Source organism: Dendropsophus ebraccatus, chromosome 14 (assembly GCF_027789765.1).
Source record: "Dendropsophus ebraccatus isolate aDenEbr1 chromosome 14, aDenEbr1.pat, whole genome shotgun sequence".
In the NCBI taxonomy this organism is placed as follows: domain Eukaryota; kingdom Metazoa; phylum Chordata; class Amphibia; order Anura; family Hylidae; genus Dendropsophus; species Dendropsophus ebraccatus.
In genome coordinates, this window is record NC_091467.1 from 6,007,332 (window position 1) to 6,022,595 (window position 15,264).

General features: G+C 49.8%; 1 protein-coding gene across 2 annotated transcripts in view; it reads left to right on the forward strand.

The window, feature by feature from the left end:
• Positions 1–903: 903 nt before the first annotated feature.
• The window catches only part of ARFGEF2 (ARF guanine nucleotide exchange factor 2), a 43,253-nt gene continuing 28,892 nt past the window's right edge, over positions 904–15,264 (forward strand). Inside the window, exons 1-9 of one of the 2 annotated variants that reach the window (XM_069952702.1) lie at positions 904–1,215; positions 8,468–8,498; positions 8,580–8,703; positions 10,321–10,467; positions 10,829–11,008; positions 12,964–13,129; positions 14,330–14,644; positions 14,773–14,891; positions 14,976–15,109. In XM_069952702.1, coding sequence (XP_069808803.1) covers positions 1,083–1,215; positions 8,468–8,498; positions 8,580–8,703; positions 10,321–10,467; positions 10,829–11,008; positions 12,964–13,129; positions 14,330–14,644; positions 14,773–14,891; positions 14,976–15,109 — 1,349 coding nt within the window. In that variant the 5' untranslated portion in view covers positions 904–1,082. The remainder of the gene's footprint in view (positions 1,216–8,467; positions 8,499–8,579; positions 8,704–10,320; positions 10,468–10,828; positions 11,009–12,963; positions 13,130–14,329; positions 14,645–14,772; positions 14,892–14,975; positions 15,110–15,264) is intronic. The other variant, XM_069952703.1, reaches the window with a different exon arrangement.

Consider the following 15,264-nt stretch of genomic DNA (forward strand, 5'->3'; position numbering starts at 1 on the left):
GTTCACACTACGGAATTCTCGCCGACAATGTCCGCTGAATTCCGTCAGCTGTCCGCCCGCACATCTGGGCGCCTTTCCGCCGACCCCATTCTATGGGCCGGCGTATTCCGCTATACACTGAAAGAAGTGTCATGTCACTTCTTTCAGCGGATCGCGGAATACGCCGGCCCATAGAATGGTGTCTATGGGGCCGGCGAAAAAGCGCGTGCCCGTGCGGGTGGCCAGCTGACGGAATTCCACGGACATTTTCCGCGAGAATTCCTCAGTCTGAACCCACCCATAGAGGAAATTACCACATACCTGATAACCCCTCACATATAATATATAGTAATATAGATAACCCCTTACTTGATAGCTCCTCACATATAATATACAATGTATATACCTGAGAACTCCTCACATATAATATACAGTATAATAGAGACAATTACCTCATACCTGATAGCTCCTCACATATAATATACAGTATAACAATTACCTCATACCTGATAGCTCCTCACATATAATATACAGTATAACAATTACCTCATACCTGAGAACTCCTCACATATAATATACAGTATAATAGAGACAATTACCTCATACCTGATAGCTCCTCACATATAATATACAGTATAACAATTACCTCATACCTGATAACTCCTCACATGTGATATACAGAGCCAATTACCTCATACCTGATAGCTCCTCACATATAATATGCAGTAATATAGAGGTAATTTACCTCTATTTACCTCAGGGTACTCGGGTTACAGGGGTCACCTGACGTGTTTCACCCCATATTGCCGGAGCGGCGCTGTAGAGCGGTTTCTGATTTTCCCGCCCTTTCGATGCAGGTACTTTTTTTCTCCACTAGATGGCGGAGGATGACGTCAGACGAAAGGACGCATCCACCCCGGAAGAAAATTGACCGGTCACTTTTTGGGCTCCACCTTCTTATCGGACGTTCGCCCCGCCTACCGCTCAGACCTTTGGTTGCCAGCATGGAAGGGGAGGAGCTGTAGGTGGTCATGTGATGATCTGAAAGATGGCGGCGCTGTGCTGAGTCCCCGGTACGGGTGGAGTGACAGCGGACCCGTGACATGCAGGAGGCCGGGGACGGAGACAAGACGAAGAGCATGTTCCTGTCACGGGCGCTTGAGAAGATCCTGTCCGACAGGGATGTGCGAAAAAGTCACAACTCCCCACTGCGCACAGCCTGCCAGGTGGCCCTAGGTGAGAGGCGGGGGCCCGGGGGAGCGAGGGGTGACAACGGCATGAGGGGGAGCGAGGGGTGACATCAGCATGAGGGGGAGCGAGGGGTGACATCAGCATGAGGGGGAGCGAGGGGTGACATCAGCATGAGGGGGAGCGAGGGGTGACAACTGCATGAGGGGGAGCGAGGGGTGACATCTGCATGAGGGGGAGCGAGGGGTGACATCAGTATGAGGGGGAGCGAGGGGTGACATCAGTATGAGGGGGAGCGAGGGGGTGACATCAGTATGAGGGGGAGCGAGGGGTGACAACAGTATGAGGGGGAGCCAGGGGGTGACAACTGTATGAGGGGGAGCGAGGGGTGACAACTGTATGAGGGGGAGCGAGGGGGTGACAACGGCATGAGGGGGAGCGAGGGGTGACATCAGTATGAGGGGGAGCGAGGGGTGACAACGGCATGAGGGGGAGCGAGGGGTGACATCAGTATGAGGGGGAGCGAGGGGTGACAACGGCATGAGGGGGAGCGAGGGGTGACATCAGCATGAGGGGGAGCGAGGGGTGACATCAGCATGAGGGGGAGCGAGGGGTGACAACGGCATGAGGGGGAGCGAGGGGTGACAACGGCATGAGGGGGAGCGAGGGGTGACATCAGTATGAGGGGGAGCGAGGGGTGACATCAGTATGAGGGGGAGCGAGGGGTGACATCAGTATGAGGGGGAGCGAGGGGTGACATCAGTATGAGGGGGAGCGAGGGGTGACATCAGCATGAGGGGGAGCGAGGGGTGACATCAGCATGAGGGGGAGCGAGGGGTGACATCAGCATGAGGGGGAGCGAGGGGTGACATCAGCATGAGGGGGAGCGAGGGGTGACATCAGTATGAGGGGGAGCGAGGGGGTGACATCAGCATGAGGGGGAGCGAGGGGTGACATCAGCATGAGGGGGAGCGAGGGGTGACATCAGCATGAGGGGGAGCGAGGGGTGACATCAGCATGAGGGGGAGCGAGGGGTGACATCAGCATGAGGGGGAGCGAGGGGTGACATCAGCATGAGGGGGAGCGAGGGGTGACATCAGCATGAGGGGGAGCGAGGGGTGACATCAGCATGAGGGGGAGCGAGGGGTGACATCAGCATGAGGGGGAGCGAGGGGTGACATCAGCATGAGGGGGAGCGAGGGGTGACATCAGCATGAGGGGGAGCCAGGGGTGACATCAGCATGAGGGGGAGCCAGGGGTGACATCAGCATGAGGGGGAGCCAGGGGTGACATCAGCATGAGGGGGAGCGAGGGGTGACATCATCATGAGGGGGAGCGAGGGGTGACAACCGTATGAGGGGGAGCCAGGGGGTGACGACAGCATGAGGGGGAGCCAGGGGGTGACGACCGCATGAAGGGGAGCCAGGGGGTGACGACCGCATGAGGGGGAGCCAGGGGGTGACGACCGCATGAGGGGGAGCCAGGGGGTGACAAACAGGGCTGTGGAGTTGGAACTAGTTTTGGCTGGAGTCGGAGTTGAGGTAGAAAAAAATGTACAGACTCCAGCTTTAAAAAAAAATCTTAGAACAATTTAAAATTAAGTTTTAATATGATTTTTATCAGTTTTGCTCATCAATATATATTATGAGCAACATTCTAATAGGGCACCAGCCCTATTAGATAAGGGTGGTCGGGGAATATATCAGTAATAAGACACTGGCCCTATTACATAAGGGTGGTCAGGGAATATATCAGTAATAGGACACTGGCCCTATTACATAAGGGTGGTCGGGGAATATATCAGTAATAGGACACTGGCCCTATTAGATAAGGGTGGTCGGGGAATATATTAGTAATAGGACACTGGCCCTATTAGATAAGGGTGGTCGGGGAATATATCAGTAATAAGACACTGGCCCTATTACATAAGGGTGGTCGGAGAATATATCAGTAATAAGACACTGGCCCTATTGCATAAGGGTGGTCGGGGAATATATCAGTAATAAGACACTGGCCCTATTAGATAAGGGTGGTCGGGGAATATATCAGTAATAGGACACTGGCCCTATTACATAAGGGTGGTCGGGGAATATATCAGTAATAAGACACTGGCCCTATTAGATAAGGGTGGTCAGGGAATATATCAGTAATAGGACACTGGCCCTATTACATAAGGGTGGTCGGGGAATATATCAGTAATAGGACACTGGCCCTATTAGATAAGGGTGGTCGGGGAATATATCAGTAATAGGACACTGGGCCTATTACATAAGGGTGGTCGGGGAATATATCAGTAATAGGACACTGGCCCTATTACATAAGGGTGGTCGGGGAATATATCAATAATAGGACACTGGCCCTATTACATAAGGGGGGTCGGGGAATATATCAGTAATAGGACACTGGCCCTATTACATAAGGGTGGTCGGGGAATATATCAGTAATAGGACACTGGCCCTATTAGATAAGGGTGGTCGGGGAATATATCAGTAATAGGACATTGGCCCTATTACATAAGGGTGGTCGGGGAATATATCAGTAATAGGACACTGGCCCTATTACATAAGGGTGGTCGGGGAATATATCTGTAATAGGACACTGGCCCTATTACATAAGGGTGGTCGGGGGAATATATCAGTAATAGGACACTGGCCCTATTACATAAGGGTGGTCGGGGAATATATCAGTAATAGGACACTGGCCCTATTACATAAGGGTGGTCGGGGAATATATCAGTAATAGGACACTGGCCCTATTACATAAGGGTGGTCGGGGAATATATCAGTAATAGGACACTGGCCCTATTACATAAGGGTGGTCGGGGAATATATCAGTAATAGGACACTGGCCCTATTACATAAGGGTGGTCGGGGAATATATCAGTAATAGGACACTGGCCCTATTACATAAGGGTGGTCGGGGAATATATCAGTAATAGGACACTGGCCCTATTACATAAGGGTGGTCAGGGAATATATCAGTAATAGGACACTGGCCCTATTACATAAGGGTGGTCGGGGAAAAGTTGTCGGTCAATATTTGTCAGTTTTTCTGAGCTGGAAGAGTCCATTGTGTGGGGGGAGATCTGTGCTGGTCTCTTCCTGGATGCTGGATGACTGTATATGAGCAGCAGTGTAATATGAAGATATCCTGTGTAATATAGAGGAGGAGGAGAAGACATAAGTAGTGTAGCAGTAACCTCTGTCCTCAGTGTGGTGTTTTTCTTCAGTGTTCTATGGCTGCAGCAGGCTGTGTGTGTGTGTGTGTGTGTGTGTGTGTGTGTGTGTGTGTGTGCGCGCGCGCGTGTGTGTGCGCTATGGCTGCAGTAGGCTGTGTGTGTGTACTATGGCGTGCCCCCATACCCACAGAGACCTCTTTGTCACTATGTGTGACCCCTCTCTATATCACTATGTGTGACCCCTCTCTATATCACTATGTGTGACCCCTCTCTATGTCACTGTGTGACCCCTCTCTATATCACTGTGTGACCCCTCTCTATATCACTGTGTGTGACCCCTCTATATCACTGTGTGACCCCTCTATATCACTATGTGTGACCCCTCTATATCACTATGTGTGAGCCCTCTCTATATCACTGTGTGTGACCCCTCTCTATATCACTATGTGTGACCCCTCTCTATATCACTATGTGTGACCCCTCTCTATATCACTGTGTGTGACCTCTCTCTATATCACTGTGTGTGACCCCTCTCTATCACTGTGTGTGAGCCCTCTCTATATCACTATGTGTGAGCCCTCTCTATATCACTATGTGTGAGCCCTCTCTATATCACTGTGTGTGACCCCTCTCTATATCACTATGTGTGAGCCCTCTCTATATCACTGTGTGTGACCCCTCTCTATATCACTGTGTGACCCCTCTCTATATCACTATGTGTGACCCCTCTCTATATCACTATGTGTGACCCCTCTATATCACTATGTGTGACCCCTCTATATATCACTGTGTGACCCCTCTATATATCACTATGTGTGACCCCTCTCTATATCACTATGTGTGACCTCTCTCTATATCACTATGTGTGACCCCTCTCTATATCACTATGTGTGACCCCTCTATATCACTGTGTGTGACCCCTCTCTATATCACTATGTGTGACCCCTCTCTATATCACTATGTGTGACCCCTCTATATCACTATGTGTGACCCCTCTCTATATCACTATGTGTGACCCCTCTATATCACTATGTGTGAGCCCTCTCTATATCACTATGTGTGAGCCCTCTCTATATCACTATGTGTGACCCCTCTCTATATCACTATGTGTGACCCCTCTCTATATCACTATGTGTGACCCCTCTATATCACTGTGTGACCCCTCTCTATATCACTATGTGTGACCCCTCTCTATATCACTATGTGTGACCCCTCTCTATATCACTATGTGTGACCCCTCTCTATATCACTATGTGTGACCTCTCTCTATATCACTATGTGTGACCCCTCTCTATATCACTATGTGTGACCTCTCTCTATATCACTATGTGTGACCCCTCTCTATATCACTATGTGTGACCTCTCTCTCTATCACTATGTGTGACCCCTCTCTGTATCGCTGTGTGTGACCCCTCTCTATATCACTATGTGTGACCCCTCTCTATATCACTGTGTGACCCCTCTCTATATCACTATGTGTGACCCCTCTCTATATCACTGTGTGTGACCCCTCTATATCACTATGTGTGACCCCCTCTCTATATCACTATGTGTGACCCCTCTATATCACTATGTGTGACCCCTCTATATCACTATGTGTGACCCCTCTCTATATCACTGTGTGACCCCTCTCTGTATCGCTGTGTGTGACCCCTCTCTGTATCGCTGTGTGTGACCCCTCTCTGTATCGCTGTGTGCCCCCCCCCCTCTATATCGCCGTGTGGGTAGCCCCCCCCTCTCTATATCGCTATGACTTACCTCTATATTACAGGTATCTGGCAGTGTTAGCAGTGTTTCTGTGTGTATGGTGAATATTTAGTTAGAAACATAGAAGCCTGTCAGCAGGAAAAGACCACCTGCTCCATCTAGTCTAGTTGTGAGTAGTTCAGGACATGGAGGCTGGAGACTGGCTGCATCTACTGCACACACAGGAGAAGCTGCTGTATATACCGTATTCCTTTATTCCCTCATAAGTCGCCCCAGGATCATGTAGGACATTAGGGAGAAGCTGCTGAGCCGGTGTGATAGATAACTCCCCTGGTATATGACCAGCCATTAATCAAGGAGCGGGAGTCGGAGTCGGTCCTGATAAAATTCAGGAGTTGGAGTCGAAGCTGCTGCTTACTGACTCCACAGCCCTGGTGACAACGGCATGAGGGGGAGCGAGGGGTGACAACGGCATGAGGGGGAGCGAGGGGTGACAACGGCATGAGGGGGAGCGAGGGGTGACAACGGCATGAGGGGGAGCGGGTGGGGGAAAAGGGACAGCTTGTCTTCCTATATGTGCCCTGTACGGGCAGCTGTATATTCTAGTCATAACGGAGAGTTGTGGTGTGAACACACTGCACAGTATGAACCAACCTTAGTCATGTGACCCACTTGTACCCTCATAGGAGGAGCGCTCGTCCACCCGTCAGACGGGTTTATCAGGATCTGTCTGTCAGGTCTCTGGTGACACCCTCAGGCGTCATGACCCCATCATATCAGCCCTAGCCTATATCACAGTAAGATGATAGATATAGGAGCTGTTTGTTATGGATGAGGTCAGGTGTATGATGTTACTGTATCAGGTCAGGTATGGGATGTGTTACTGTATCAGGTCAGGTATAGGATGTGTTACAGTAACACATACACCTGACCTGATACAGTAACACATCCCATACCTGGCCTCATACAGTAACACATACACCTGACCTGATACAGTATGAGGCCAGGTATAGGATTTGTTACTGTATGAGGTCAGGTATAGGATGTGTTACTGTATCAGGTCAGGTGTAGGATGTGTTACAGTAACCCATCCTACACCTGGCCTCATACAGTAACACATCCTACACCTGACCGGATACAGTAACACATCCTACACCTGACCTGATACAGTAACCCATCCTACACCTGGCCTCATACAGTAACCCATCCTACACCTGGCCTCATACAGTATCAGGTCAGGTATAGGATGTGTTACTGTATGAGGCCAGGTGTAGGATGGGTTACTGTATGAGGCCAGGTGTAGGATGGGTTACTGTATGAGGCCAGGTGTATGATGGGTTACTGTATGAGGCCAGGTGTAGGATGGGTTACTGTATGAGGCCAGGTGTAGGATGGGTTACTGTGTGAGGCCAGGTGTAGGACGGGTTGCTGGATGAGGCCAGGTGTAGGACGGGTTGCTGGATGAGGCCAGGTGTAGGACGGGTTGCTGGATGAGGCCAGGTGTAGGACGGGTTTCTGGATGAGGCCAGGTGTAGGACGGGTTGCTGGATGAGGCCAGGTGTAGGACGGGTTGCTGGATGAGGCCAGGTGTAGGACGGGTTGCTGGATGAGGCCAGGTGTAGGACGGGTTGCTGGATGAGGCCAGGTGTAGGACGGGTTGCTGGATGAGGCCAGGTGTAGGACGGGTTGCTGGATGAGGCCAGGTGTAGGACGGGTTGCTGGATGAGGCCAGGTGTAGGACGGGTTGCTGGATGAGGCCAGGTGTAGGACGGGTTGCTGGATGAGGCCAGGTGTAGGACGGGTTGCTGGATGAGGCCAGGTGTAGGACGGGTTGCTGGATGAGGCCAGGTGTAGGACGGGTTGCTGGATGAGGCCAGGTGTAGGACGGGTTGCTGGATGAGGCCAGGTGTAGGACGGGTTGCTGGATGAGGCCAGGTGTAGGACGGGTTGCTGGATGAGGCCAGGTGTAGGACGGGTTGCTGGATGAGGCCAGGTGTAGGACGGGTTGCTGGATGAGGCCAGGTGTAGGACGGGTTGCTGGATGAGGCCAGGTGTAGGACGGGTTGCTGGATGAGGCCAGGTGTAGGACGGGTTGCTGGATGAGGCCAGGTGTAGGACGGGTTGCTGGATGAGGCCAGGTGTAGGACGGGTTGCTGGATGAGGCCAGGTGTAGGACGGGTTGCTGGATGAGGCCAGGTGTAGGACGGGTTGCTGGATGAGGCCAGGTGTAGGACGGGTTGCTGGATGAGGCCAGGTGTAGGACGGGTTGCTGGATGAGGCCAGGTGTAGGACGGGTTGCTGGATGAGGCCAGGTGTAGGACGGGTTGCTGGATGAGGCCAGGTGTAGGATGGGTTGCTGGATGATTTCAGATCTTTGTCCTTGTTTCCTTTTCATCCCCTTTTTCTGTTTTGCAGATGAGCTGAGAGCTGAGGTGGAGCAGCAGAGGTGAGTGCGGAGTCAGCTCAGCGGTTTTCATGGCCTCCCGTTTTGGCGCCTCTTTTATAAGCTTTTGTTCCTTTTGTTTAGGGATGAGTCCGCTCCACCCTCCAAACCCAAATTCATTGAAGCCGACAAGTACTTTCTTCCCTTTGAGTTGGCGTGTCAGTTAAAGTCTCCTCGAGTGGTCAGCACCTCCCTGGACTGCCTGCAGGTACCCATCCTCATACGCGGGGAACTACAAGTAGCAGCAATACGTATTACATAATAGCTGCCTATGCGTGCCCTCCCCACAGTCTTATGATAAAGATATCAGGGATAGATCGGGTATGGAGCTGAAGGGCAGGGGGGTCTGGAGGAAGAGGGTGGAGAAGTCTGGAGCTGGGGTGATGGAGAGTTCTAGGGGGTGGGGGCAGAGTAGTCTGGAAGGGGGTGATGGAGGAGTCTGGTGCTGGGGAGGTGGAGCAGTCTAGGGGCAACAGAGGAGTCTGGAGCCAGGGGGGCGGGGGGGGGGGGTGCAGGGGGGCGGCGGAGGAGTCTTGAGTGTGGGGGGGGGGAGGGCGGCGGAGGAGTCTTGAGTGGGGGGGGGGAGGAGTCTTGAGGAGTTCTCTTCTACGTGTGTGGTGGAATGGGCAGACATAGCACCTGGCTGAATAAACATTTGCTCTTCTGGTGTCATGTCTCGGCACTGTACGGAAGCCGCACTCACAATGACATATGGTCTGCCTTGTACGGAGGCTGCACTCACAATGACGTATGGTCTGCATTGTATGGAGGCCGTATTCACAATGACGTATGGTCTGCATTGTACGGAGGCCGCATTCACAATGACGTATGGTCTGCTTTGTACGGAGGCTGCACTCACAATGACGCATGGTCTGCATTGTACGGAATCGGCACTCACAATGACGTATGGTCTGCATTGTACGGAGGCCATACAATGACGTATGGTCTGCATTGTACGGAGGCCGTATTCACAATGACGTATGGTCTGCATTGTACGGAGGCCGCACTCACAATGACGTATGGTCTGCATTGTACGGAGGCCGCACTCACAATGACGTTTGGTCTGCATTGTACGGAGGCCGCACTCACAATGACGTATAGTCTGCATTGTACGGAGGCCGTATTCACAATGACGTATGGTCTGCATTGTACGGAGGCCGCACTCACAATGACGTATGGTCTGCATTGTACGGAGGCCGCACTCACAATGACGTATGGTCTGCATTGTACGGAGGCCGCACTCACAATGACTTATGGTCTGCATTGTACGGAGGCCGCACTCACAATGACGTATGGTCTGCATTGTACGGAGGCCGCACTCACAATGACGTATGGTCTGCAGTGTACGGAGGCCGTATTCACAATGACGTATGGTCTGCATTGTACGGAGGCCGTATTCACAATGACGTATGGTCTGCAGTGTACGGAGGCCGTATTCACAATGACGTATGGTCTGCAGTGTACGGAGGCCGTATTCACAATGACGTATGGTCTGCATTGTACGGAGGCCGCATTCACAATGACGTTTGGTCTGCATTGTACGGAGGCCGCACTCACAATGACGTATAGTCTGCATTGTACGGAGGCCGTATTCACAATGACGTATGGTCTGCATTGTACGGAGGCCGCACTCACAATGACGTATGGTCTGCATTGTACGGAGGCCGCACTCACAATGACGTTTGGTCTGCATTGTACGGAGGCCGCACTCACAATGACGTATGGTCTGCATTGTACGGAGGCCGCACTCACAATGACGTATGGTCTGCAGTGTACGGAGGCCGCACAATGACATACAGTGACTTGTAGTTTTTTTGTCTTGTAGAAACTCATTGCCTATGGACATATAACCGGCAATGCTCCAGATAAAGGGATTGCTGGAAAACGCCTCATCGATCGCATAGTGGACACCATCTGCAATTGTTTTCAGGGCCCCCAGACAGACGAGGGGGTACAGCTCCAGATCATCAAGGTGAGTATTACAGCCCAGTATGGATGATACCAGAAGAAGCAGGACCCATTGCAGCAGCCAGATTAGTTACTGGCACCCCCACCCCCGTAGACCAGCGGCCACAGCAGGTTAGTGAGCACTCACACCATCAGGATGATGAACCCCAGCGGTTAGCAAGGAATAATGGGCAGAGACGTTACCCTGTAGCACGATGTAACTTGTATATGTGTATGTAATGATAATAAAGAGACCATGAGGGAGCGGGGGTACACTTTAACCATGTGTGTTAGGCGGGGGTGTTTTGTCTTTTAAACAAAACTGTTAATAATGTTAATATAAAGTATCCCAATACCGCGCCCTGATAACTTACTGTTGTGTTCAGGCCCTCCTGACTGTCGTCACCTCTCCATATGTGGAGATCCATGAGGCCACCGTCCTCCAGACCGTGCGGACATGTTACAACATATATCTGGCCAGCAAGAACCTGGTGAACCAGACCACCGCGAAGGCCACGCTGACCCAGATGCTGAACGTCATCTTCACCCGCATGGAAGCTCAGGCGGTAAGAGGGGCACACGCGTTACTTATGGCAATGCAGGCTAGAAGGACACGTACTATTGTACATAGATGTTTGCTTCACGTGTGTGACTTGTTTTTCATCATGATTTAGGCCGGGTTCACACTACGTAAAAAACACGGCCCTATTTCATAACAATGGCCGTGTTTGCACAAACAACGGCCGTTGTTTGCGAATATACGGCCGTGTTTTTTATGTAGTGTGAACATAGCCTAATACCTGATATTTTTTTAAGGTTTCTCAATAACTGAAACTTTTTAGTAAGAAACACCCATAAAGAATGTTAGGGGACTTTTACTTAGGCGCTTAGTGTCTCTATTTTGTGCCAGTATGGTGTGTATGATTGTTGGAAATCACACAAATGTCGGGTGAGCCTAGCTGCCAGCAGCAATATGCATTATACATGGTGGCAATTTGAGGATCTAGTACTGCTGGCCAGCAGACAGCTATTAACCCTTTCATGACCATGGGTCATTGATACCTCAGTGTCCAGGTCGTTTGGGACTTCAGCTTATGGGATCGTAATGATCCCACAAGCTGAAGTCCCTTGCGCTGTCCCCTCTCCTTTGTCCCCTACCGCTGTTAGACACCAGAGAGGAGTGGGCAGAGCTTGCGGACATGTGCTGGCTTTCCCTCCCTCACTTTCCCCCGTCCATTTCCCCCGTCCATTTTCAATATAACTATTTGCAAAAATAAGTTTTACTGTTAAAGAGGTCCTGTCACACACCCATATCCCCCAACCCCCCCCCCCCCCCCCCCCCTTGTCGGGGTGACAGGTTCCCGACCCCCGCTAGGGCACATTATACGTACCTGATCGCGCCGGGTCCCGCTTCTTGAGACCATCGGGTGACATAGATTTCAAAGCCCGAAGCCCGGCACGTGTGTTCCTGAGATGAGTCCAACTCTCATAGAGAATGACTGGGTCCGACGCTCCGTCATTCTCTATGAGCGATGGACTTCTCTCAGGAGCGCGCACGCCGAGCGTCTGGCGCGAATCAGGTACGTATAGGGTGCTCTAGCGTAAAACATTATAAAAGCAATATAAGCTGCATATCGCTGTGATCAGCCTGACCTATAGAATAAATATATCATGTCAGTTTTACTGTAGTGCATTGAGTAAACACGGAAACCTCCAAAATTGGTGTAATTGCATTTTTTAATCCCAATTTCACCCCACAAATAATAATCTTGGGGCTTTCCTCATTTATTTTATGGTAGATTAAAAGGCGCCATTACAAAGTCCATCTGTTCCTAAAAAAAAACCTCACATGTCCCTGGAGATGGAAAAATAAGATTTATAGCTATTAGAAGGCAAGGAGGAAAAAATGAAAATTGGCACGTTCATAAAGGTCATTTTAGGCTCTGTCTAAAGGGGTTAATAAAGATTTTTTTTTAGTATTTGGGTTGGCACAAAAAGTGCTATTATGGACCCTCTATGTTCGTGGGGTTGGTGATAAATTTAATATCACCCTCCACCCAGACAGGTATAATTACTGTAGTATTTACGTGATTTATGGAAAAGTCATAGGAAATGCTTCTAAAAAAGCAAACAAATTCACCCAGTTCTGACATTGACGGAGACCTGCACCAGTTTATGCGACTTTTTAAAACGTTGCAAATGATAAATTGGGTGCAAATCCCAGATTATGCAAATTTTTAGGGCGAATATTTAAAACAGGCAAATTAAAAAAAAAAAAAAAAAAAGTTGCATCTAAAAAATATTTGCCCGTCGAATACACATAGTTTATAAATAGACCTTAGACCTAAAATGGGTGAAAAATCCAATTATTCACCTAAAAATAGGCGCAAAGCCCTGGATAAACGTCCCCCAGATGCCATAATGGCAGCTCGGTGACGGTTCACACTGCTCTGGGGAGGGTGGTCGGCTCGCTTACAGGTGTTCCTAGTGTGCAGGTGATGGATTTAGTTTTTTCTCCTAGGCCCAAGAATATATTGATTACACCAGACTTCAGACACTTCATTCTCCTGCCGCTCACAAATTACCAGGCTTCCAAGGGGGCACACCGAGGAGAGGCAGCTATCCTCAGAGCGCCCCTGCCACACCGACCAGCCTCAGCAATGGCCGCCAGCACAGAGAGGACGCAGGTGACGAGACACCAATATACTATAACCTTCCTTACTCTTTTTTTTTTTTTTTTTAAACATAATTTATTAGTTTTCAGGAGGGGGGGGGGGAAACCTAACATACAGTGTCAGTATACACATTCAAACAGATATTTGGAAATATAGTTCCAATAATAGCAGAGAGTCTGTACTTTGTAGAGTATATTTGAGTCTATGTAAAGTCCAGGCTGTATGAATAGAATCATTTATTGATAGGAGAGAAACCGATCATCAACAGGAAATGACAAATAAACACAAACCTAGGAAAGGTGAATGAAAACATTGATGTGAATTCTGTAATGCATAAGTCCGTTCCATAAGGGAAAAGGATATAAGAATATTGGAACAGTCGGAGCTGCCACCTATGGAACCAAGTCTGAGCCCCAACCCCCCGGGTGTTTGCTGCGTATGTGTTACTATACCATAAAGAAAGTAAAATGACGTATAATAGGTTCTCTTTCCTCCGTGGATAATTGGTTAGTAAGGAAATCTCTCCACTTTAACATAAAGCCCTTAGTAGATAATTCCTTGGTGTGTATGGTGTCCAGCATTTCCCAATGGAGTGTCTGTAAGGCATTCTATTAGCTCAGGGAGAGTAATGTATTTAGTAGCCAGTGTCGAAGGAGACTCTGTATTTATAGAAGTAGGGTCAGATGGATACCTTTAGTAGCTATAGGTCCCCTAGATGGTACCTCGCCCTCCCACCACAATATAATGGAAAATATCACTGATGGGGTGTAGGGATCTATCGAGACCCCAGACTGAATAAAAGATTTAATTTAACTCCAATATGTTTGTACGTGGGTGCATAACCATATACAATGGGAGAGGTCTGCTGTTGGTAGTAAACATTCCGGACAATGTTTGATATAGTCAATTGGTGACTGCAGAAAAGAAAAATTTAAGGCGTATGTTGTATATCCTTGCTTCTGTCTCCATGGTATGTGTGGGGTAAGCTGCACGTATATTGCTGTATAATAGTAGAAGAGCAGCCACCTACTGAGGAAGAATAGCTTAGGAGATAGACATTGTAATAGCAAGGGAAGGAAATGGGGGGGCCCCCAGAGGAAGGGCTTCCAACAGCACAGAGCTAGTCGAGGAAGGACACATCCAAGGGAGGTCATGTGTATGAGTATATATTCTGTAGAGCGCAGTCTTCATCATTTGGATTTCTTTTTTTAGTGCTGAAGGAGCCATCACAGGTGGACAGAGCACAGGAGGCACCATTGAGGGTGGATGGGTTGCCATCAGAGGTGGACGGGGCTCGGGTGGCTCCCTCAGAGGTGGACAGGCCTCAGGTGGCTCCCTCAGAGGTGGACAGGCCTCAGGTGGCTCCCTCACAGGTGGACGGAGTGCAGGAGGCTTCCTCACAGCTGGATGAGACACTGAATGTTCCATCACAAGTGGACAGGGTTCCATTGCAAGTGGATGGAATGCAGGTGGCCCCATCACAGATGGTCGGGACATGGCAGGCACCAGCTGAGCCTGATGGTAAAGGTATAATGGTGATAGTTTCTCATTGTTAGCTCAGCATACCTGGCATAAACATGGCTGCTGCTGTAGTGATAGTGAGTATACAGGAGAGATGATGGGATTAATTTATATTGCTTGTTTCCCCACCACAGTGTCTGAGGAGAAGGTTCCAGAAAGTGTCTCTGAAGCAGCTGATCTTCCTCCCCCTGACAGTATCCACACTAATGGGATAGCAGATGACGGGCAGTCAGTGTCGTCCATGGATAATCTGGTAGGACACAATGCTGGTGGATGGATCTACCTGATTCTGGACATTCTGGATCCAGTGTAATGTGATCTGTTTTTTTCCATTCAGGAGTCGGACTCTCTTCCCGGCCAGCACTCTGGAGCTCGATTCACCCATATCCTACAGAAAGATGCTTTTCTGGTCTTCCGCTCACTCTGTAAACTGTCCATGAAACCCCTGGGAGATGGACCTCCTGACCCAAAGTGAGTGCCCCCCGCTGTGCGGAGCCGTCCTCGTGTCATGAGGTTCAGGAAACATTCAGAATTTTCTGACCGTAAAGATTGGAAAGACAAAAAAAAGCCATACCTGCCTGCTGCACGGCTACAGCTCTCTGCAATCCAACTTGTCTTCTCTGGTC